The sequence below is a fragment of the Lytechinus pictus genome, chromosome 2 (genome assembly GCF_037042905.1).
Source record: "Lytechinus pictus isolate F3 Inbred chromosome 2, Lp3.0, whole genome shotgun sequence".
Classification (NCBI taxonomy): Eukaryota; Metazoa; Echinodermata; class Echinoidea; order Temnopleuroida; family Toxopneustidae; genus Lytechinus; species Lytechinus pictus.
This window is the reverse complement of record NC_087246.1, coordinates 4,763,759-4,788,136: the sequence shown is the minus strand read 5'-3', so window position 1 is coordinate 4,788,136 and position 24,378 is coordinate 4,763,759. Positions and strand designations below refer to the sequence as shown.

At 36.0% G+C, this 24,378-nt stretch overlaps 1 protein-coding gene across 1 annotated transcript; it reads left to right on the top strand.

Annotated features, from left to right (window-relative positions):
* Positions 1 to 4,050: 4,050 nt before the first annotated feature.
* Positions 4,051 to 23,378, top strand: LOC129254960 (protein phosphatase PTC7 homolog). Its single transcript, XM_054893510.2, has 4 exons — positions 4,051 to 4,750; positions 11,824 to 12,003; positions 16,578 to 16,773; positions 17,230 to 23,378. Exons 1-4 carry the CDS (start codon positions 4,510 to 4,512, stop codon positions 17,426 to 17,428), a joined length of 816 nt encoding a protein of 271 aa, XP_054749485.2. The 5' UTR covers positions 4,051 to 4,509; the 3' UTR covers positions 17,429 to 23,378.
* Positions 23,379 to 24,378: the final 1,000 nt, after the last annotated feature.

Below are 24,378 nucleotides of genomic sequence, written 5' to 3'. Positions count from 1 at the left end.
TAATTACGATCCACATTAATTTTCATTTATTTGTAATTGTATGATGTGTATGGATGTCACGGTAGTTCTTCACTCGAAGATAGTTGTCTAGATATGCAACCCGAAGTCCCAAGTCAAAGACTTCTTTGTGTACAGAAAGTCCCTCTCATAAAACGGCAAGTTTTATCATTTTGTGCCAGTCTTGTGTCGAGACTCACTTGTTGATAAAAAAATTCAATCAGGGTCTGTGCCTGCAGACTAGTGTGTGCGTTTAGAAAGAGGTGTAGAGGGAGAGGTTTTTTGGGGTGCGTTAGGAGACAGGAGATGGAAATTATGGTAAGGCAAAATACCAGGCGTCATGTGCAGTTTGGTATATTCCAACTTCCGATCATTTGGTCTTTTGTTTCTTTGTTTTGTTTTTCTGTCCAGTTGCAAAAGTTGAGAATCGGTAATCATTACCACTTTATTTACACTCGCTTGGTGCATGTCTTCCACGGAAATAGAATCCCGTAGTCTCATCCCAGCAATCCTAGTTCGTCTACAACAGTTCGCCAACTATTGCCAACTATTAACCGCGATTCGTCAAAAAAGTCAAGTTCCCAGTCGTCCAATATCCACTGGAACACTACTTAGTCTATTATACATGTATTATTATGAAATAATTTTTTTTAATTTAAAAAGTGCAAAATAATAAGTAGACGAAGTCAGACAAACTGTGCATAAGACTAAATGGCACTTAGATCAAGTGAGTATTGGAAAAGGTGATAATCAGACCAAATGGTAGTTAGACTATTTAAATCAGAGGTTGATCCAGCTATTATATCATATGGAGGGAGGGGGTAGAAGATATTTTCATGCACATTTCCCCTGATCGGCCGCTCAAAGAACCAAAAGATGGGGGTGGCTAGGGACCACCCTTAAGAGTACAGTTTAGCTTTAATCTTATTCTTAATATCAAGAAATTAATGTTAAAGGGTCCGGTTATCATGAGAGCTTGCTATACACCCGCGTCGCTGAAAGTCCCGTAAGTCACAGAGCGAAAACTCATAGCGCGAAGCACCATGTGAAATTTTGATTTAATGTCATGCCAAGGACTGTATGCAGGGAGAAGATAATTGTCCCTCTGACCAGTGTTGGAGTGCAAAGCGCAAGCTAAGATTTTCGTTATACCATGCATAGGGGGATCCAGGGGGGCCGAGGGCCCCCCCCCCCCTATTGGCGGAGCAAAAAATTGGGGGAAAAAAGGGGGAAAGAAAGAAAAAAGAAAAAGAAGGGGAAAGAAAGAAGGAAAAAGAAGAGGAAAATAAAAGGAGGAAGACGAGCGAATAAAATAAGGTCAGGGAAAGACTTGGAAAACAATAAATTTCTAAAGATATTTCATGTCCGACTATATTTTGAAATTTTCGCTCGCGCTTCGCGCTCGCATTGTCTGTTCGATGAGATACATAACTTTCTCAAAGGCTATGTAGCTTAAGATATCAAGTTTTGAAGTCAATATACAAAACGTATTTCAGCTCGGACATGGAGCTTTCATTATTTTGTTTGATTTACGAATTTATTTTATGTCTGTTTTAAGGTGTGAATATCAATATTTTGCAGCTTGCGCTGTGCGCTCCCATTATCTAATTTGCCTAGTAGGCCTACCTTTTGTCTTTGTGTTTTCCATAAAATTCTCAAAATATCCCTTTTCATGTGTCTGATTGTAAAAAATGAAGGCCTCTGAGCTAGCGACGTGCGCTCGCATTTAACAAACTATTAAAATCCCGCATTTATGACAGCTTATAAAAAAAATTCGGCTCGCGATTTGCGCTCGCATTATTTGTTACAAATATATCAACCCATGAATCCTATTCAAGATTACAAAGTGCTTAAAATATCCAGTTTTCAGGCCTCTATGTCAACAAATTTCAAGCACTCATTATAGGCTTATTAGATTGATAAATATGATAACAATTTTAGGAATTCCTAATAACTAAATTGTCCCCCTTTCGAAAAGGGATATCGACAAGTTTCATATCGCGCTTAGGAAGACGAGTAGGAAGATCATCCTTTTCATATGATGTCAAAATTTCCTTGGGCCTAGAATGTCCCGATCCTAGGTCAAAATGATAATAAAATATCAGCTCGCGCTTCGCGATCGCATCATTTATTAAGTGATATCCACATCCACCTCATAATTTCCCTACACAGTGCTTTAAATAGTGTTTAAATTGACCCTCTTCATATGGAATATCAAATATTTTCAGCTCGCGCTATATATACGCGCTCGCATTATTGGTTTTCATGATAAAAAATGAAATGTATTCAGATTCTGTCTAACTCTTAAACACGCGCACGCATGCTTATGGAAATACGCAGCTTGATCTTTATTCAAAATGTGCTAAACTTATCCAGTATTAGATCAAAATATAAAACATTTTCTGCATTGTTAAAGTAGGAAGATACCAAATTATACCCATCTTTTTTCATGATTTACAAAACATGAATAGAATGTGCCCCGTTTTTAGGTTTGAAATCAAATTTTTTCCTCTCGCGCTTCGCGCTCGCATCAATTGTTTGGTTATATACCTATACCATTCATGATTACAAAAAGTACATAGAACGTCATTTTTTAAGTCGGAATGTCAAATATTTTCAGCTCGCGCTTCGCGCTCGCATTATTTATTTGTTGAAATATGTATCATCTTAATGGCTAACTGTAAAACGTCCTTAACAGGTTCCTTTTCGACAAGGCCAGAACTCATACTAAAATTTTCTGCTCACGCTTTGCACTTGCAGTAATTAGTTAGTTACATACGCATTTTCTTCAGGTTCACAAACATTGCCCAGAATGTTCATTTTTAAGGACAAAATACATAAAATTTCATTTTTTTTAGCTCGCACTTCGCGCTCACACTATTTAAATAGGGTTTATGAGATTATTACACATTTATGTTGTTTATAAGAATGAAGCTAAGAAACGACTGTTAGGACATGGGCGTTTTGCCCCCCCCCCCTAAAAAAATCCACGACCAAGAAAAAAATGAGAAAAGTAAAGGGATAAGAATAAAATATAACATTATTTTTTCAAATATTATGTCAAAATTTACCACGAACTTGGATTTTGAAATAAAAATGTCAAAATGTTTGCTCGCTCGCAACTTAATTTTACGCGATACGCCATATCGAGCCCCCTAAAAATTGTTGACTCATTACGCCACTGGGACAACCCCTTCAAAGAAACAAACAAAAATAAACTTTGAGTGGCCGATCGGGAAAATATGGGTGAAAAAATTCGGCCCCCCCCTATCGGCGGAAGCTGGATCCGCCCCTGCCATGGACCTATTACAAACTGACCTCAGCAATGATAATACATTTCAAAGGCTCTTCAAGAGATCGCTGACAATGATATATATCTTACTAATTTTAATAATTTCAATAATGCAAGCGAGAAGTGCGAGCTAAAAAAAAATGATATTCGGACTTGACATTTTACGGGACATGCAGAGACTCATATCACTCATTCCATTTTATTTTCTTTTTTCTTACTCTAAATATTTTTTTAGAGGGGGGGGGGGGCATGGTTCTCTAATAGTAATATTCAGTATCGATTCATTGCAAACGTTGGAGATTTATCTAAAAATTCTAAAAACTTTATCAAAATTGCACCACCGTGGCTAGGCTCATTATTAGTTCTAATGTTTTTACCGCGAGATGGCGGCAACATTCTGGCTCGCACGTTCCTCCTCGGCCTCGGCCTCCTGTGCAGCAAGTCGCAGAGTGGTAGCAGGGGCCCGGGGGGGGGGAGTGCTTATGTCGGATAGGTCGACTTTAGATGTAGGGGTATCTAAACAAATAATCAAATCTCCGTTATGATATAGGCCTACAAATGTATTTTTCTCGAATGATTAAACACCATCAAATGGGGCCTACATAAACAATTTGCCCATTTGCTCCTTTATTATTTCGCATCCACGCATATGACGTAATTGATAAACATTATAAAATAGCTGTATTATTTCAAGCATCGCGATTGGTCAATACGCGTCACATGACATCCAACTTTTTTTGTGCACTGCAGCACGGTAGTGCAAAAGGTGTGCAACGAAAATTGACATTGCACGCTCGAGCAAACCAGTGCGGTAGAAGTCCAACAAAACTGTACTGTAACTTTTTAAAAAATTGTTTCTGTGTTGCTATTTTATAAAACAAATAATGCACTTGCTCTGTCGTGCGTAAAAGTAAATGCAGAGAAAGCTCGGTTTCTTCAGATGGAGCACACTGGGCACTCGCCGCAAGCGGCTCGTGCACAGTGCGACTCCTATCTAAAGAAACCTCGCGTGCTCTGCATTTCCACTAACGCACTCGGCTGCATGCATTATTTGTATACTATAGGCCGGCTATAGCCGACGACTGGCAAAATGGCGATGCATGTGGCTGGAAGTGTGACAATGATCACTTGGAATTGTAGTGTGATTTAGCTCCTATTTCTCAAAGTTTTCTAAAATCTACGAATGTTTTCTCGAGGAGTAGATATTAATCTACGGAATTATGCAGTCAGTTTTGGTTTATGGGCGCCAAATTGCCCGTGCTGTGATGGGATATGTACCGTATGATGCGAGTAGGAGCATCGAGTACAGGAGGGATCCGAGACGAATGCGCCTGGTTACCGCATCATGCGGTTTCTCGAAGGATGATGCCGCTGCAGATGTGAACAGCCGTGTCTTCAAACAGGGAATGTTTGGAGATGATGCATGTTTCGTAGCCAAGTACAAAGGATTCGATGTCCTTGGTAAGTTGTGTGGGCCAAGATGAAAATCAGTTTGTTTAAAAAAAAAAACGGCTTAAACTTAAACTTAGTTAATGGATGGTCTGGCCCTGGGATGAAAATCGGCGCTAGTGTAGTTTCGCACCTGCACCTCCCCGTTTAATGGTTTTCAAACATGTATGGCAGGGGGTCCTAAAGCTGCGCGGGTCCTAAAGCTACGCACCACTCATCGCGCATACAGTTTTTATGGCAAATGCGCACTCTGTGTGTGGAACTGTGACTGCAGAGTGACGAACGATTCCTATTCAAATTTTTCTACAGTGGCTGCAGTAAATCTCTAAATGCAGAGAAACCAACAACTGTTTGGAATTTTGGAGTTATATTCGCTTAAATTTCATTTTTTCCTATACTAATATGAATATATTTTAGAAATTGAGGCACAGGAAATACTATTTTTTTGCATGATAAATCGAGTGCGTAGCTTTAGGACCCCTTCTACATCGGGTGGCGAAATCAAGAGGTGTTCGGAAAACATGGCGGGATTTTCGTATTAGTGAGTTTTGCGATATTTTCTTCTTGGTTAATGATCTTTAGAATGTTTGCCACAGATTAGTGAAAGATATTTGTTGAAATATTAAAATTGGGATAGTTTTTACTGTTTGAAAACAAAGTGCGTAGCTTTAGGTCCCCCCATCATACAATCTCACCCTAAATAATTCACAACCTAAAATACTTGCATCTGAGCCTCCAAAGTCCAGTAGAAGTTGAATATTTGCCGTTTTGACACTTTTTTACAAAGTTTTACACCTATTTCGGAATCACTCGGTCTCTTGATCAAGCTCAGCGCTGCACATAAGCAGTCGGTACGCGTACAGTACGTACCACCTAGTGAAGTGCAAGAAGTTCTTCTTATGTTGGTTTGAGTGGCGATTAGTCATATTTGACTATTGTCGCCGAAGAGCGAGTTTTTCTATGGTATCTTCAAAAAGATTTTTTTCCCCTCTTTCAGCTTGCACCAAGTATTACGGTAGTGGTTGTGTAGAGTGGTTGATGTTTGTTGTGTGAAGGTATGTGTGTGGGGTGTGCGTGTGTGTGATTTTTTGAATGAGATAAGAAATGTGAAAAATGTGAATACACATAGATTTAGCGATGAAATAAGAAATAATAATGTAGAGCCTTGTTTTGAACTCTAGGTCAGAGAACTTTCCTTCAGTTTACAATTGTATGCTATGTTGATTGTATGCTATGTTGATTTCATGCTAGTAGATTACATTTTTCAATTTTTCACATGCCTACCATCTCCATCCATACCACCTGGGATGTACATTTCATCCTTTTGTTTGCATGCGCATACACTCACTACATGCAGGGAGGTGATCATATTACGTGTATGTCATTACTCTCAGTCTCGCACACTAACTGCACCTGATATCCATTTAGGTTTACCCTTCGTATAACTTTGATGATTTCTGATTGGTTCCTTAAAGTTATACTCATCCATGCTTATGTTCATCTATGATTGGTTGATTATATACAAATGAATATTTATGTTTGTGCAGTCGGATGGAAAAACAATAAAAAGTGGCAGAGAGAGCCAAGGCCCTGGGAACAATTTTTTTTCACCGGGGTGCTGAGATTTATATACATGTATATCAAAGGCGGATCCAGGATTTGTGAAGGGGGGGGGGGGAGGTGGCGGAGACCAGCTTCCCTACCCGTTGAGAAACGTGGGCATGAATCAGTACTTGAGCGTAAAGAGGTCACAAAAAGCCGCTCAAGAGCTGATGAGCGGGTGGGGGGGGGGGGGGGGGGGTGGTAAGCATAAAAAAATAATTTTTAACCGTCAGTTCGTAATGTTTTCTGCAAAAGTGACCAATTAGAAATTCTGTCAGTGGGGGAGGGCAGGGTGGGACCTAGAGTTCAAAACAAGGGTCTACATTATTATTTCTTATTTCATCGCTAAATCTACGTGTATTCACATTTTTCACATTTCTTATTTCATTCAAACAAGCACACACACGCACACCCCACACACACCTTCACACAACAAACATTAACCAACTCTGCACAACCACTACGGTAATACTTGGTGCAAGCTGAAAGAGGGGAAAAAAATCTTTTTGAAAACTCGCTCTTCTTGCACTTCACTAGGTGGTACGTACTGTACGCGTACCGACTGCTTATGTGCAGTGATTCCGAAATAGGTGTAAAACTTTGTAAAAAAAATTGTCAAAACAGCAAATATTCAACTTCTACTGGACTTTGGAGGCTCAGATGCAAGTATTTTAGGTTGTGAATTATTTAGGGTGAGATTGTACATGTTTGAAAACCATTAAACGGGGAGGTGCAAAACTACACTAGCGCCTGAAAATCTTAATAGGCCTCGATCTAGACTGCTAAGGTAGAGAGTAAAATTTACAGAGCATAATGAAAGTGCTGAAAATTTCATCAAAATCAGATAACAAATAACAGAAGTTATTGACACATTGAATTTTAAAGTTTATCAATATTCTGTGAAACAGTTATGCACATCGTCATGAATATCCATTAGGTGGGCTGATGATGTCACATCCCCCCTTTCCTTTTTTTTTTATTACCCCCTGAAATAATATTAATAAATGTTTCATTTTTTCATGTGTAAATGATGTGTACGTGTCTCCATTATGATGAAATAAGTTAAGGCAATAAATTTATAACTAATGCACTTAATCAGTTAATTGTCAATCCAATTGTTTTATTTCTTGGTAGAAAATTTTTTAATAGACCTCTAAACCTAATTTCATATAATGAAATACAGAAGAACAAGTGGGGATACATGTATGACATCATTAGCCCACCTACATGTAATTCTGAATATTCATAAAGTCATGCCTAAAACTGTTATACCGGAATATTGCAAATCTTTAAAATTCAATAATTTCGGTTTTTTTTTTTTAATCCGATTTTGATTAAATTTCAGCATTTTGCTTTGTGAATTTTACTCTATTTTGTATTTATTGAGATATAAATATCTCCAGCTGGCAGCCTGGACCATCTCTTTAATTGAGGCAGGGCTCGACATAAGCGGTGGCCCGGGGCCACCAGAAATTGACCTCGGGCAACCATTATTGAAAAATGATAAGTTTTGGTGGCCCAAATTGGGCAACCAATAATTTTTAAAGTAGCACAATTTTTCTCCTGATTTTGCATGCATTTTTATCAACTTTCTACAGTTCAAATTGCAAGCCAGATCGTCTTCGGACATTTTCTTCAATCTACACACAAATACACTCACACACAAAGTTTGCATAGTCATGACAATACATTAGCTATATCAGGCCGGTTGCGCTGGCGCCGGCATATGCATGTACGGCATGAAGCCATTGCAACTAGCAGCCTACGGACGTAGCTGCGATACGAAATGCTGCTGCTAAGAAATCTTCCATGTGCAGAACTTTGTAAATCTAAGTCAAAGTCACTTAACACCATTGAAATGCCCTACTACAGTCCATATTGCTAAAATCTGGTGTACCCTTATTATTTGGAAGCATTAGAAAGAGGAATTATGACCTCTCTTTTGACTAAAAAAGACCAAATTTCAAATGAATTAATACACATAAAAACCCATCTAGGTGAGTACAGTACAGTCCCACATACTGCATTTGTATGTGTGTTGATACTTAGTTTCTTTCGAAGCTGTGTCTTTTCTAGCCAAAATTGAATATAATTTCTTTCTTTATTGTTTATAAATGACTTCTTAAACCATTCTTGAGAAACTAAATACTTTGGGAAGGCATTTCATTGATATGAAATGTGGATTTTTCTGACATTTTAGCAAATATAGGGCAGGACTTTTCTCACACTTTTTTCCAGATATATTTTTTGCCGTTCCCTTATAGTCATTTTTTTTACAGTGTCTTCCCACTGACTTTGCCTGATTAAAGAATATGACAAAAAATGATTAATAATACAAACTGAAGGATATAAAAATAGAAATGTTTTGACAGACCCTACTCTATACAGTAGTTTTATTATTTTTCTTCAAAGTCCTACTATAAAATCAAATAAAAGAACTCTGCATGTACAGTATGCAGGCCTGCTCTTTTTTTCTGATAGATCTATGTGTAATATATCTGCATGATTGATTTTTTTTTTCAAAGTTCAAAGTTCATCTTTATTCATCCATATCGGAAACTTATTTTGTTCACAACTTCGATATTATTACATGAAAATTATTTACAGTGAATGTGAATACCGGTACACATTTACATGTAATACATGAACAAATAAAGTACATAAAGCCTCCATTTGATAGTAGATGACAATACTTGAAATTCAGTAGAAATGCGAGTACTAGTAGTATACATGTAGAAATAACTAACTTTCCGTAGTGTATTTTGCAATTCACAAACAAGCACCAATAATCAATAAATCCCCCTGCACACTCATCTGATCTCCCATTTCATCTTATTGTTCATGTTCTCCTCAAGGCCTCCACACGAGGGCAGCCTTTATTCACCTGAAGGTGACTTTCATAGCGCTCAGTATTCTGAACTCCCCTCAGGGGTACACACACCATTGACCTTACTACTATTGCGTAGTGAGTAAAAATGTGTCAGGAGGAAGGGCTGTGACCAGTGTAGTTAAAGTGTGTAATGTATTATAAAGGCAAATCATCTGTTTTGTTTTAATGTCAAGTGCTTCACCATTTCATGTACCGGGTACATACATGTATATCTTTTTTTAATTAGTCTTACTGGCTTACCCAAGGCATTGTTTTATCTGTGAGGCGTGTAAGCCTACATGTACATGTATCTAGGGAATTATTTAGTTCCAAATGGTTTGTTAAAGGGGAAATTCACACTGAGAAGTTTGTTGTAAGAATTGCAGATAAAATTTTAAAAATACTGGTGAAGGTTTGAGGAAAATCCATTAAACTAAAGATGAAAGTTACTAGAATTTTTTTGATTTGTGACATCAATGAGCAGCTTCCCCATATGTTATGTAATAGAAAATGCCTAAATTTCAAGTTTTGTAATGGTTCGTGGTGACTTTATTTTTGTTTTCTTTTTAGAGATGGGTGTGAAACGATTGTCTATTGATATACTGAAGGTACAGTAAAAAACATTTTTAATGTTCTGAAAAAATGACATTTCAATTTGATTTTTTACCATATGATGTAGGAAAGCTGCTCGCATATGATGCCATAAATCAAATGATTAAAATTATGATAACTTTTTATTTTTAGATGGATTTATCTCGAACCTTCAGCAATGTTTTTTATTATTTTTCTGCTGTTTTTACGATAAATATTTGTCAGGGTGAACTTCCCCTTTAATCCAATGAATTCCAGTAGTTATTAGTTCAGGGTGCTCTCTGTTTACTAATGCAATGATGAAAGACATTGCATAATTATTTTTAGTATAAATCCCAATGTATAGCCACATTCAGTGATTTCACTCTAATTAAATGTAAACGTAGGTCTACATAAAAATATACTGTCTAACAGTAACATTGATTATCATATTTTTAAAGCAATGCCTAAACATGTAATAATGGCAAGGTGCACTGCACATTAAAATAGGAAAGTGAAAGCAAAAATAAATTAATGATTCTAATGCTCGTTTGGCGTGTGCACGCGCACACACACACAAATCAGTCAGAGGAATCAGCACAGTTTGATGTGAAAAACAACAGTGTTGATATTGTGACATTGTCCCAGCTTCCACATATTTACATCCATGCTGTTGGACTACATGTAAATTTAAGATCGCCATGTTTTGTGGTTGTTGTTTAATGCACATATTTTGCATTTAATGTATCAAAGAGATTTCATGTACAAAATTGTTGATTGCAGTCTATGAATACAAGATACACAACTAAACTTTCCAACACTTTCATGATTTCACATGTTACAATGAGAATGAAGGTGGCACTGTTGATGATAATATAGACACCGTTCTCACTACCTTCCTAAAACTAGTTTAGAAACTATTTTAGTAGAAACTAGTTTTATGTGTAGTGAGAACGGTCTAAGCGATCTTCCACACCGGTTCAGAAAACCACCTCGCGATGTAGTTTTCAAGATCGCTTTGCCTCGTTAAACTGGTTTTAGCGTAAGTGAGGACACAACCGTTCTTCGGGAAGCGATCTTGGCACGTTTTGAGCGCACTACTCCACACGGTTTCGAATTTTGCGTGAATCGCGTCACCCCACTGAGAGCGTTTCTATAGCAACAAGATCGCTTTGTGTGAAGTGATTTTGAAATCCACTTTTGTGTGATCAAGTGGGAACGCTAGCAAAGTGATCTTTCAAACTGGTTTCCTGAATCGGTTTCCAGTATACTAGTTTTAGAAAGCGTAATGAGAACAACACCCTTGGCTAGAGATGTTATGGGGAATCCAGCCTTAGTAATAAAATTATTTGTGTGAAACAAGAAAAATTAGAAAAACAGACTAATGGAAGTTGAAAGAAATTGAACCAGGAATAAGAAAGTTACATGTATGTGTAAAGTGTTATTTATGATGAGGGTGGTGGTGAATTAGGAGTTAAATCTTTATAATGAGGAGATAATGATAATAAAATAATAATATAGGATTTGTATAGTGCTCACACATATCCACCTTGCTAGGTGCTCAAGGCGCTCCTATATTACCTCTGTTAACCTAGTGTAACGATTCCGGTGCGCACAGCTTTTTGAAGAATTACTTCCTGCCGATACCCATTTACATACCTCACCTGGGTTGAGTGCAGCACAATGTGGGTAAATTTCTTGCTGAAGGAAAACATGCCATGGCTTGGAATCAAACCCACGTCCTTCAGATTGAAAGACGAGAGTCTTAACCACTAATGATGATTATTGTCACTGGGGATCAATGACACAATAGTTCAGAAATATTTTATTTTGGTTATTGACATGATGATCAATTCACGATGAAAAATTTTCATTAAAATAGTCATAATGATGTTGGTGCAAACATGTTGTACACATACATGTAAATGTAGTTTTATTACATTGTATTAGATGTGTATTGATCTCAAACAATTTTTATTTTATTTAATGATCGCAAAGATTTTAGAACTCAATAGTGACTTATGTTCATTCTCTCTATGTGAAGGTGTTGCTGATGGTGTTGGGGGATGGAGAGACTATGGCATTGATCCATCTCAGTTTCCTTGCCAACTGATGAAGATGTGCAAACGGATTGTCAAGGAGGGTCATTTTGATCCTCATGCTCCCGTCGCTATCATCGCCACAAGCTACCAAGAGCTCTTAGAGCACAAGGCACCTCTTATGGGTAGGTACTATATTACTTCCTCCACCCAGGAGTAGATCTAGAGTAGATCCAGAAGATGTCCCCTCCCCATCGCTTTGTATAAAGGGATTTGAAAATCGTGATCGCAACTCAACATTTTGTTTCAAATAATGAATTATACTTGTACAGAGAATTGTGAGTTGACTCGAGATGAACTTTCTCTACAAGATGTAAGAGAGCATGGAGGTACATGTAGATGCGTAGATGCTTAGAGTGGTTTATTTCCAATTTGTAAATGCCAATTCGTCCAATTGCCAATTCATCTACTATCATTTAGTCTACAATTAGTTCGTCCACTCACCACATGGTCTACTTTCTAGTCTAATGCCATTCCGTCTAATACCGGTAACCAGTTGGTCCAATAGCCATTTAGTCCATACACCATTTGGTTTAATTGGACTAAGTGTTAAATTGTGCAAAATGAATGAAAATGAAATGGATATTAGACCAATGGACGAGTTGGCAGTAGACAAATTGGCAATTTACCCTTAGAGTCACCCTCTAAAACCTGCCATTTTGAAACATTGTCAATTGGAAGATGGGTTGTGACTTGCGAAGAAAAGAATTCTTTTCAAACGCTCTTTGAACCAATTTTAATAGTATCTTTAGAATTTTCTCTTAATAGCATTTTGAAATCAAGTTTATTTCACTTTAATTTCTTCCTGCTCCTACTATGATGGTGTCTTCTCAGCAACATCACAAAATGTTTCAGCCAACCAGGAAGTGGCTACATGTGACACACTTCAGCATGATATTGGTAGATTCATACTCTTCAACATGATGATATCGTGGTGGGTAGGAGAGGGGGCTGGGAGAGGGATGTCCCCAGGTGCATTGTGGGGAAACATGGTCACTGAGTCATGATACTTGAAAGAGGGAGGAAATGCTCTTCAATATTTATGGTTCTTGGTGAAAGAGTGGTATGATACAAGATGTTCAAGAAAGCTTTCCTAGACTGAAAGATAAATGAAAGCACTTGAGGACCTCCCATCTACAGGACATGATGTATTGTGTGCCATTTTAGAAATTTTTCGAGTGAATGATCATGTAAAAGAAGTCAGCTCCATAATATTTACATTTCATTGAGAGGTTGACCCTTGTGGGCCATCAATGGTTTATTGACTATTATGAGATAGAGTTAATCAGACAGTAGATTTAAGAAATACTGGGGAAAGAAGTTTCTTGGTAAACTTTCATTTAGTTTATTCATTAGACTCCATCATCATTAGTTTTATAGCATTCCATTAAAATCACATGTAACCTTCAATAAAGTTTTGCTGGTAGTGTGAATCATACCAAACATACCACACTAAAGGCTGAGCATGCGTATCTACATGTACAAAATATTTTGACATCACAATGTACATGTCTACAGTTATGAGACTTTCTTCTGTGGAATTTTGCCTCCTTGTCTTGTCTTCCTTTTTAGCTCATCCGGCCGGAAGGTCCATCAAACTTCTACTCAGAATTTTGAAATTTTGAGTTGAAAATTATGGTAATTTATGCAAAATTAATTAATGCGTGTTTTAAAAAATTCACATACAATGCTTCTTTATTTGTTGACCGAGTTTGATTCTTTTTCTTCTATCTGGTAGAACTTTATGAGGTTCACCAAACTTCTACACAGAATTGTGAAATTTTGAGTAGAAAATTATTTATGCTAATTTATGCGAAATTTATTCATAAATCACAGAAAATGCGTCTTCTTTATTTGTTGACTGATTTGTTGATTTTTTTTTTCTTCCTTCTGGTAGAGCTGCATGAGGTTCACCAATCTTTTACACAGAATTTTGAAATTTTGACTAGAAAATTATTTATGCTAATTTTGCAAAATTTATTCATAATCACGCAAAATGCTTCTTCTTTTATTATTTGTTGACAAATTTTGATATTTTTTTCATCCATCTGGTAGAGCTACATCAGGGTCACCAAATTTCCACACAGAATTTCGAAATTTTGACTAGAAAATTATTTTGTTTGCTTGATGCTCTAGGTGGGGATACAAAATTTCTACACAGAATTTTGAAACTCATTAAATATATGCTAATTTAAAAATATTTTTCAAAACTCACAAAAAATGCTTATTTATTTGTTGACTGATTTTTATTTGTTTTTGGTTCCATCTGAGAGCTACATGAGGTTCATCAATGAATAGAAAAGAATTTAGAAATTTTTACTTGAAAATTATTCATGCTAATTTATGAAATATGAAAATTAATCATAAATCACAAAAAGTGCTTCTTTATCATTTCTTCGTCAATTTCAATTCTGTTTCCTCAATTAATGGCACCAATATAATTCACTATGTACAGTGTCAACTGGGCTGAAATTAAAAATTGTGTTAAATTTCGTTACAAGATGCCGGATGAGCTCCACATCATTGATGTGCTACATGTAGTTAAGTCAGTGTTAAGTGTTGTTTTTTTATGACTGAACTTTGAAAGTTCAGGTTGACTGGTGCACACTGCACAAGTCTGTCATCTTTAACGAGGGTTGTGTACAAGGGTGTGGAAATAACAAGCAGATTAGCTGGGGATATTTGCAGTTCCTTTTTCAATTAATACTTTTACCTGTGCTTGAGTGTCATCAATAACAAGACTGTCATTTCTTCCAGTACATTGAACTAGTGACAATGGCGGATGGCCTCATAATTTGTAACATGGTTTACATTAATGCTTTATTCAGCATGTTGAGAAAGGGTTCAATATTTTATGCAAGCTTTTATCACAGCGTATTATTGATGCTTGTCCCTAAAAAGAGGTTTAATGAGCCCACTGTTTTAAATTTAATGAGTCCACTGTTTTAAATTTAATGAGCTCACTGTTTTGAATCTACTGAGTCACTGTTAGTGTTGATAAAATTGCTATCATTTAACTTTTGCGCCCTGTTGCAATAGCATGCATTAATTGTTCGATGCTTTCTAATATTCAAAACCACCTTTTGAATTTGCGTCATTGGTTTTATAATCTGTTCAGAGAAGTCAAGTGCCTACAACGGCATCTCCATTAGATTCAATCATTCAGTACAATTGAGAATTGTCTTATTTTTACAAAGCCTGAAATAAAGTCTGTATTTTCAACCAGGATTTGCGTACAAAGTGTTGTGATTGATCCAATCAACCATATAGAAATCCATCATTGTCATTTAATGTCATACAGGAAATTTGCACGATCCTTAATTACACAAAGAGGAAGCACACTAAATTGTCATGACAACAATATAGTATACATCATACATCTAGAATTTGTTAAAAAAACATGCTATGTCGTTGCTGGCTTTCCATAGTTTTGGTTGATCGGATCAATTTATTACAAAATTGTAATACAGTGCCCTGGGTCCTATAATGCAAAGTTTTATTGATTAATTGTATGCTTGATTTTCACGATTAACTGTACATTGTAGTCAATGCAATCAATTGTTTAAAAAAATGTTCTACCATAATTGCTAAGGCTTAGCTTTGTGTTTTGGGCCCCTGAATATCATACATGTAGTTAGGTTTACAATCTTTAACTTTTGTCAATTTACAACAGGTACAGAATAGAATGTAATTTTAAAAAGAATATATGGCTGTTTTGATGTATGATGCACTGTACCCACTGGTAATGTAAACAATGAATGTGGCAAGAGTGCAATGATTGCATTATGATTTATGAATATTAATAGAGCACAACAAAAAATGTCATACTATTTTGGAGCCAAGGTACAGCCCTAAAAAAATAAATATGAAATTCACCATAATGGTTGATTTTCATGTGGTACCTCAGGGTTGGTGCATCACAGTTCTCGGCTGACTATATAATTTTGCAACAGTTCTTGCTTATTTCAGAAATAACTCCAGAGATGAGAGATGATATTTAGCAATAGTCATTGATCTATTGATTTGAATGAAATAAACTTGGTAGCTTCTTTGTTATTTGATCGTTGTCTATTGGAATGTGATTTCTTCTTTAATCAATAAAGATCTATCTTTAGCATTGGCAATGAGCAAAGTTCTAAATTTTATCTTGGATATTTGTTTGTTGGTCAACGCAGCTAACTTGTCCATCCAAATTGAATTCTACTTTTTACAAACTTTATTAATTAAAGAAAATTAATATATCAACCAGTATTAAGCAAACTTCAGGAAAGGGGTCCATTTAAATCACTTGTTTTTCTAATTTTCTGTTTCTGTAACTTTATGGGATCTGTATTTGTGTTTATGCATTTAGTTTTTCTTTCCTTTGTACATTGTGATAAGCTACTCAAATTTATATTTGATGAAATGAAAAACAACAATACATGAAATCACCAGTTGCTATTCATGTAGTAACCAAGCTTTCAGGTTGACAAGAATGTACCATTATTTCAAAAGCATTCACCTAAAGGGATTCAGATTAATGAAAGGATGTCGCAGTATCTGTTTGTAATTGTGGGCTGTGATGTCTAAATTTTTCATTGTTTAATGTTTCATATGTAAATTTGCATGTACATGTAGTACCACATGCACTAATTATTGTTGGAGAAGTTAATGATTTTAACCGTGATTTTATTATTTTTTTGTATTAATTACCAACCAGGGAGTAGTACAGCCTGCATTGTCATATTTGACAGTGACAACAAGACGGTAGCTTCTGCAAACCTTGGTGACTCCGGGTTTCTAATCATCAGAGCTGGTAGGGTGGTACATCGGTCAGAGGAACAGCAGCATTATTTCAACACGCCGTTTCAACTATCGATAGCACCCCCTGGCTTACGAACAATATTAAGTGATAGGTAAGAAGTATGTTGCTTTTTATAACTCATTTTATTTGTTATGATTATTGTTGTTTATTTTGACTTTTTCATATTTGATAAGAATTACATATTTGCAATGTTGAGAGATATAACAATTTAGACATGAATAAAGAGTGATTCTCAGAATGCCAAACAGAATGTCCAAAATGCTGACAGGAAAGGAGAAAGCAAACTTGTTCCCTAACCTTGATCTCCTTAAACTTATTCTGCAGTTACACATATATATGAAAGAATCAAATAACAGGAGATTGTTGTTAATTAGAGAAGAAAAAAAAAGCTTTGATATTTGCTTACCCACACACTTTTGGAGCGGTGGTGGGGGGTGAGTGGGATGGGGATGGCGGTGACGTCACAGTTTTGCCACCACTTAATAATTATTGTAGACAGTGTTTGTAATATCTTGATTTTGCCTTTTTTCTACATTGTATTTCACAGTCCACATTCAGCATCGAGTTCACTCTTTACTGTTAGAGAGGGCGACATCATCTTAGTAGCAACAGACGGTCTCTTTGACAACATGTCAGAGCATATGATCCTTGGCGAACTTTCAAAACTAAAGGTTAGTCATTTTTTTCCAGGAGATGATACATGCATATATATATATATTTTTTTTTTTTGGGGGGGGCATGTATAGATTGGATATCATACTACATATTAAACTCAATCATACCCTTGTAGTATTTCATTTGAAATCGATGTACTTTGTGATATTTACCTTCAACAAGACTCCTTTTGGGGTTTTGAAATTATTTTTCCACTCCCTTCAGTCTTGATCCAGCCCTATGTTTTTTGCTGTGCAATTGCTTATAAATCAAGTGTTAATAGCCCTTTTGTTAGAGACACAAAAATTGACACCCAATATATACAGACATAATTGTTGCAAAGTCTTTTCTCAGCTCATATTCTGTTAAACTATGGATCTAGTAGGGTTCATGGTTCAACATAATCCCACAAATTGTAGTATGTGATAGCCAAATCAATTTGCAGCTGAAAGCATACATTAAAAAGAAGGACATGTGAAAGAGTGTAGTGTGATCAGCCTGAGATTTCAAATTATCCACCTATGTTTGATCCTGCAAATCTTGGGATCTTGATTTGTTTGAAATGATATCTTGGGATGTTTGAAATGGAAAAGTAGCAAGCAGGCTAGTTTATGAGGCTCAACCAAAGATAACAAACCTAAGTTGATTATGAATCATTGGCGAAGTTGCTCTCTATTGGTGAATTATCCCACTTATTCCAAAACAAAAGGCTAAGATGCATCCAAGATTTGGCTCAGATATGATATCCATACTAGGTAGCCTCAAAACACATTCAACTGCTAGAAGGTCTGTCTTGTGTAGTGATAGATATATGGGTTTCTTGAATCTCATGATTAATTTGAAATAAGGGTGATCAAGCTAGTATATTAAGATTTAGTAAAGTTTGGGCTGGTAGAAAACTGGCAAATGGCAATTAAAGTAAACTGTTTCTGGGTAGGCCTATACATGTTGTGGAATAAGACAAGGAAGAGAATTGACAATATCAGAACCTACAATATTGATGGGGTTTTTTCACCGTATTTGCAAATTGTACATAGATACAAACTGGCCCAACATAAAGTAAATAGGCATACAGTACACATGCATTTGTAGTATTACCAGGTGGAAGTATGGACCTACTCATGCTCCAATAATATCATGTAGGAAGTTGTTTTTCAAATGAATGAATTCAGGATCCTTACAACCTTCCCTTTACCTTTGCTCAAAGAATGAATGAATTCAGGATCCTTACAACCTTCCCTTTTACCTTTGCTCAAAGAATGAATGAATTCAGGATCCTTACAACCTTCCCTTTACCTTTGCTCAAAGAATGAATGAATTCAGGATCCTTACAACCTTCCCTTTTACCTTTGCTCAAAGAATGAATGAATTCAGGATCCTTACAACCTTCCCTTTTACCTTTGCTCAAAGAATGAATGAATTCAGGATCCTTACAACCTTCCCTTTTACCTTTGCTCAAAGAATGAATGAATTCAGGATCCTTACAACCTTCCCTTTTACCTTTGCTCAAAGAATGAATGAATTCAGGATCCTTACAACCTTCCCTTTTACCTTTGCTCAAAGAATGAATGAATTCAGGATCCTTACAACCTTCCCTTTACCTTTGCTCAAAGAATGAATGAATTCAGGATCCTTACAACCTTCCCTTTACCTTTGCTCAAAGAATGAATGAATTCAGGATCCTTACAACCTTCCCTTTACCTTTGCTCAAAGAATGAATGAATTCAGGATCCTTACAACCTTCCCTTTTACCTTTGCTCAAAGAATGAATGAATTCAGGATCCTTACAACCTTCCCTTTTACCTTTGCTCAAAGAATGAATGAATTCATGATCCTTACAACCTTCCCTTTTACCTTTGCTCAAGGAATGAATGAATTCAGGATCCTTACAACCTTCCCTTTTACCTTTGCTCAAAGAATGAATGAATTCTGGACTTTGTTCTTTGCATAAATTTGCTGTTAACCATCAAATACAAAATATGGTATATCAGCACTTGTTGAATTAATGCAGCTACATGTATGTATCAGTATTATGCACAGGTAGATTCCTGGTTGTAACAGACTAGCTATACAGTATCCTGATTAATAATACTTCTCTTTGCGCTCAATACATGATGTCTGAATGGCAATCTGGATTCATATGTACATGTAATAGGACATCATCATCTGACTGATATCAATATAAAGTAAACACTTACCAGCCATGTGCCTGACTAACCCAGTAGCATGCCCTATTGGCTGCTTCATCATATCAAGTTCTGTTTAATATTTACTCTTCTACTTCAAAGCAAACATGACCAGGGTTCATGAGTTTGATATGTTCTGAGTGAGATAAGATGAGTTTTTTTTTCTCTCAAGTGAACTTCCACATTGTCTATTCCATCTTTGTGCTAATACAGAAAGGAACTGAATGATTCTGTGTCTCGCCGCTGGAGATTAAAAGCTCAGGAATGTTGTCAGCATTAGTGCTTCGATGTTGAAATAAGATAATGTGCTGTTTGTGCATTATGAAAGAATTAGCAGAGTCATGAATTTTGTAGGATTTAGCAATAGAATAGAGAGTAGAGTATTTTTCATACCATGCTTTGTTGTTGAAGTCTGAAATCTCCACTACTGGTACAAGTGAAAAATATCTTCTTAAATTATTTGTGCGTGTGTGTAATCTTTCTCTTGAAAGCATGTTGTTGACCTTTTTTCTCTTGTTCAGTTGGTGTCTGTCGTCATTTCTCATAATGCTGACTGGTTTTGTCTACATTAATAATTAAGTAGAGAATTTGTCTTTCTTTAATAACTGTGGAGTAAGTGCCAGGAACAATTTAAATACTATAATGGAACATAGCAAGAACATGTATCTATCTGTACACATTGTAGGGCCTTGGTACATTATATCTTTACATTGCTCCTATCCTGTTCTCTCTGCCTCCCCTTCTCTTTTTAAATATCTTTTCCATTACACTAGCGTACTTAGTTTTATGTGTACATGTAGTCTTTCCCATTCCCTCTCTCTATCCGTCTCCACTTTTCTTTCTTCACTGCCTACCCCCCCCCTCTCTCTTTTGCTCCAGCTCCCTCTACTTTCAAGATCTCTCCCACGCTCACCATTTCTCATCAAGAATCTACACTACAAGTAGATGCATTGGCAATCAAAGTAGAGGTTCAATTACAGCAAGACTCAAGGAGGGGTTGTATAAATAATCGAGCAATCCACATCTGATTTGTCTGTACTTCTGAAAGTCAACCCCCATTAATATCAACCCAGAAGCTTGTCTTTCGACTGGCTCTTCAAATTCAACCAATTTCATTGAGTACCTACATGTAGGTTTACCACACATAAGCAATGTTTCTTTGAAGGACAAGGTAATGAAGGTATCCATTGAAAGAATTCCCATCAGGTTTAATTACTACAATTGCACATTTCAAGCGATGGTGGTACTTGTCCAATTTCAAGTGATATTTGTCCCTGAAAGTAAACCTTGGTTTCATTTGAAAGATGGGACAATGGGACAATGGAAATTGTGACTGAATCTCTTTCTTGGCTTTCGTAAAGATCAATCGTTTCTTAAAGATCAATGGCTTACATGTACCTGATTGATGAAAACAAAATTTAGATTATTTATCACTATGCTGAAATGGAAGTAGTAAACAACTGTGAAAGAGGAAATGAGTATTACCTACAGTACATACATTATGAAGGCCAAAGTGTTTCTCTTTCCTTAAAGGGGTTTACTTCATATGGATAAACAATAGGAAATTACCATGGGCTATTGGAGTTTTAAAGGCAAATTATAAATCACGCTTAGAGTAACATGTGTAGAATAAGTTTGTGAAAATGTTTTGAGTAAGATTTGCCCTTATTCTTTCTAGGGTAGACTTGTGGTTCTGTGACATCCGATGTTTATCCATAATCATAAAATTCACTCTCAAGTAGTCTGGACGGACATTCTTTGAAAATAATGTTCATGAATAAAAAAAATGAGATGGAGTGCAAGATGAAGTTCTCCTCAAAGTAGCATCCAAACATTGCTGCTTATTCTGATCCTTGATCTCTCATGATTTGAAATAAACCACATCCAATCTGCATCTGATCCACACCTACAAATTCATGAAAGAGGCAGATTACTAGATCGATGCTATCAAATTTTATGAGACCGCTCACTACATACAGTAGAAATGATTTCCTCACCATGCTTTTATTTTCAAGAAATATTTCCTAGGTGCAGATTACCCAGGTAACAAACAGTTCACATTCTGATGATATCTCTCTCTCCCTCTCTCCATCTCACTGCCATTGCCTGTATTTTCTAATTAAGTTTCTTGATGAGATTTCTTGAGACTGAAGGTGTTGTTTCCAATATGCTATCCCTGATGAAATTCAATGACATAGATCGAAGGGGCTTCCACATTGCCCTGTAATCAAATTATGATCACACTTGAAGGGCAGACAAATGAGTGATACCTTCTCCTCTCCTTCTTTTAGACTTGTAACTAAAAATTCACTATACAAGTAGGCCTGCATAGTAATGAGTGCTCATTTTCTTTCTTTCTTGAGACACATGAAGCTGACAACCAATGGTCAAAGATTTAATTATGGGAATAGTTTAGTGCAAATAAAAACACAATTGGCAATAATCCAACATTGTACGAAGAAGCCATGAATAAAAAGTGAGACGTTATCATTTGAATACCTCAAATTTTGGTCTTTACCAACTAGGCCTACAAAAAGGACATAAATCATGAAGATATTGAAGGCCCACACTGTACATCCAGATACTTTTTGCTCTATTCAAATCAAATAGGCCTACCTCCTTAAAATGTTTCTGGAGTTATTTTTATTCTGATACAAATTATCTTTCAGTGTGAACAGGTTGAAGGTGAACGCTGGATGGAGAAGATGAGTTGATGTGCTTCAGCGTTAGAGACAATAGTGTGATAGCTGGAGTGTGGCATTGATATTATGAGATGCGAAAATGTGACTACATTATTTCTCCTTGAGATCAGGAAGTGAATGTAATCAAATCAATCCAGTTAAATTAAAAAAAAACTAATATTAGTATTTTTGCTTGTACACATGTACATGTATGTTTGTGCTGTATTGTGCATGTACTGTGTAGTATGCATGAAAAGTAAAGTGATTATGGCATTGACAATGATAGTATTTGATGATGATAATACAATGGAGGTGTAAAGTACAGTTATTCATTTGTTGATATTGACCATGGATGTTTTAAGTCAATGATATGACACAATATTTTTATGTAATCTTCTTGAAAAGCATATTAATAAGCCTACATGTAGTAATGATTGCAGGGGGGTTACATTGAGCTTCATACAGTACACCCCTAGATATCTGTCATGACTCATTTGATGCTTGATACACTTGAGTTCCAGTGATGTTCTTGACCCGTTGATTTCCTATTGATAGCTGTAACATGATTAGTAACAGCTAGAAGAAATGAGCTAGATTCACATGAATCCATAGCTTTCCTGTTTGACTTTTTAAAAGTTCAAGTTGCAAATTGAGGAATCTCCCAGATTGCCATTGCTCTAAAGGTGATGCTGACACACTTTTGTATTAACTTCCTTTAATTTAGTGTAGAACACAAAAGTATGCTGCATGATAAAGATATAAAACAGAAGCTGTGTTCGTATGAATTCTTTCTGTTTCATTCAACTGATCAATTTCCTTTTTTTATCTCTAACCATAAAGGAGGAGATGTTCAGGCAGAAGCAAGGTTCACATACAATATAGTCCAGACTATAGGTTTTGAAAAGTTCAAAAAGTCTCTCTCCCCTATTTCTGTCACTACTTATTTGATGCTTGATGATACACTTGTAATATGTTCTTGACCCATGGATTTCCTATTCATTCATCACACAAGATAGTCATAGATTCACACAACAACTGAGAAGGCTAGTAGATACAAGTTGAATTCTGACTTTGTGTTAACTGCCAAAACTAATTTGAAGAATCTGCTAGTAAGCAATAAGATCAATTAATCTTCATAAAATAGCATACATGTCCCTGGAAACAATAGTTAAATTAAAAAAAAAAATTTGTGTGTGTGTCTTTTAGATGAGAGATTATCTGTTCAAACCTGCTGAAACTATTTCCTGGTCTGTGATGATATGATTCCCAGTCTTTTCATAAATCAAAATGGCTCTATTAAAGAGGGATAATAATTACATATAATTGCATCATACCAAGCTATAGCCATAGCTTGTAAAATGCAGTATCTCCTGACATACATGTACATGTAGTAAGCTTGCATTGTAAACCTCATTATGAGCGAAATATTTATGGAGGACTACTGTATGTTAAGTGATAAAAAGGTAAAATATTGCCTAATGCCTTGTACATCTATCCCGTGATAATGCGCTCAACTTTGCAAATAAGATCTTTCTAGAAATCAAATGGTTCGAGTTAAAAAGATGTTTCGTCATCGACTTTGATAGGAAATTATTTCCAGGGTAAATAAGTTAGCATCATATCATCAGTGATTTTACGAACCGGCTCATACCTCGGCTGCTCTCCAAAACATGATTTTGAGATAATAGTGTTCAAAGTTTGGAGGTTTTTCAGACACTCTTAACAGGCTTTTAAAGAAACCCGATCAATCATTTAAATACCAATTTCAAGCATATATTCTTTTATAATATATACAAAATTTTGGTCGCAATTCAAATTTATTTTTTCAATATTTGAAATGAAGCACAGGTATACATGTACATTCCAGAAACTGTTTATTTTTACCTAAAACAGGGGGTTAAGGTTAATTTGTAAAATCATGCGCATTGTTCTTTAGCGACACGAACCACATACGCGCAACATCTAGGTTGGGTTTTTTTTTTTTACCTCTGTGCACCATTCCAGAGACAATACATTTATACACCAAGATGGATTAGGCTGCTTTGTAAAATCAAAGTAGGGGTTTAATTGAGATAGGCTCTTATTCTTTAAATAATATGAATTTTGATCTGATATTTGGTAATTTAATAGTGAATCACAGGCTTCCAGAATATGCAAAAAAAGATTGTTTTGAAA

Coding starts and splice junctions, on each gene's coding strand:
- LOC129254960 (XM_054893510.2), top strand. CDS start 4,510: ATGCAGTCAGTTTTGGTTTATGGGCGCCAAATTGCCCGTGCTGTGATG. Junction 4,751..11,823: donor CAAAGGATTCGATGTCCTTG/GTAAGTTGTGTG, acceptor CTCTATGTGAAG/GTGTTGCTGATGGTGTTGGG. Junction 16,774..17,229: donor CGAACAATATTAAGTGATAG/GTAAGAAGTATG, acceptor TGTATTTCACAG/TCCACATTCAGCATCGAGTT.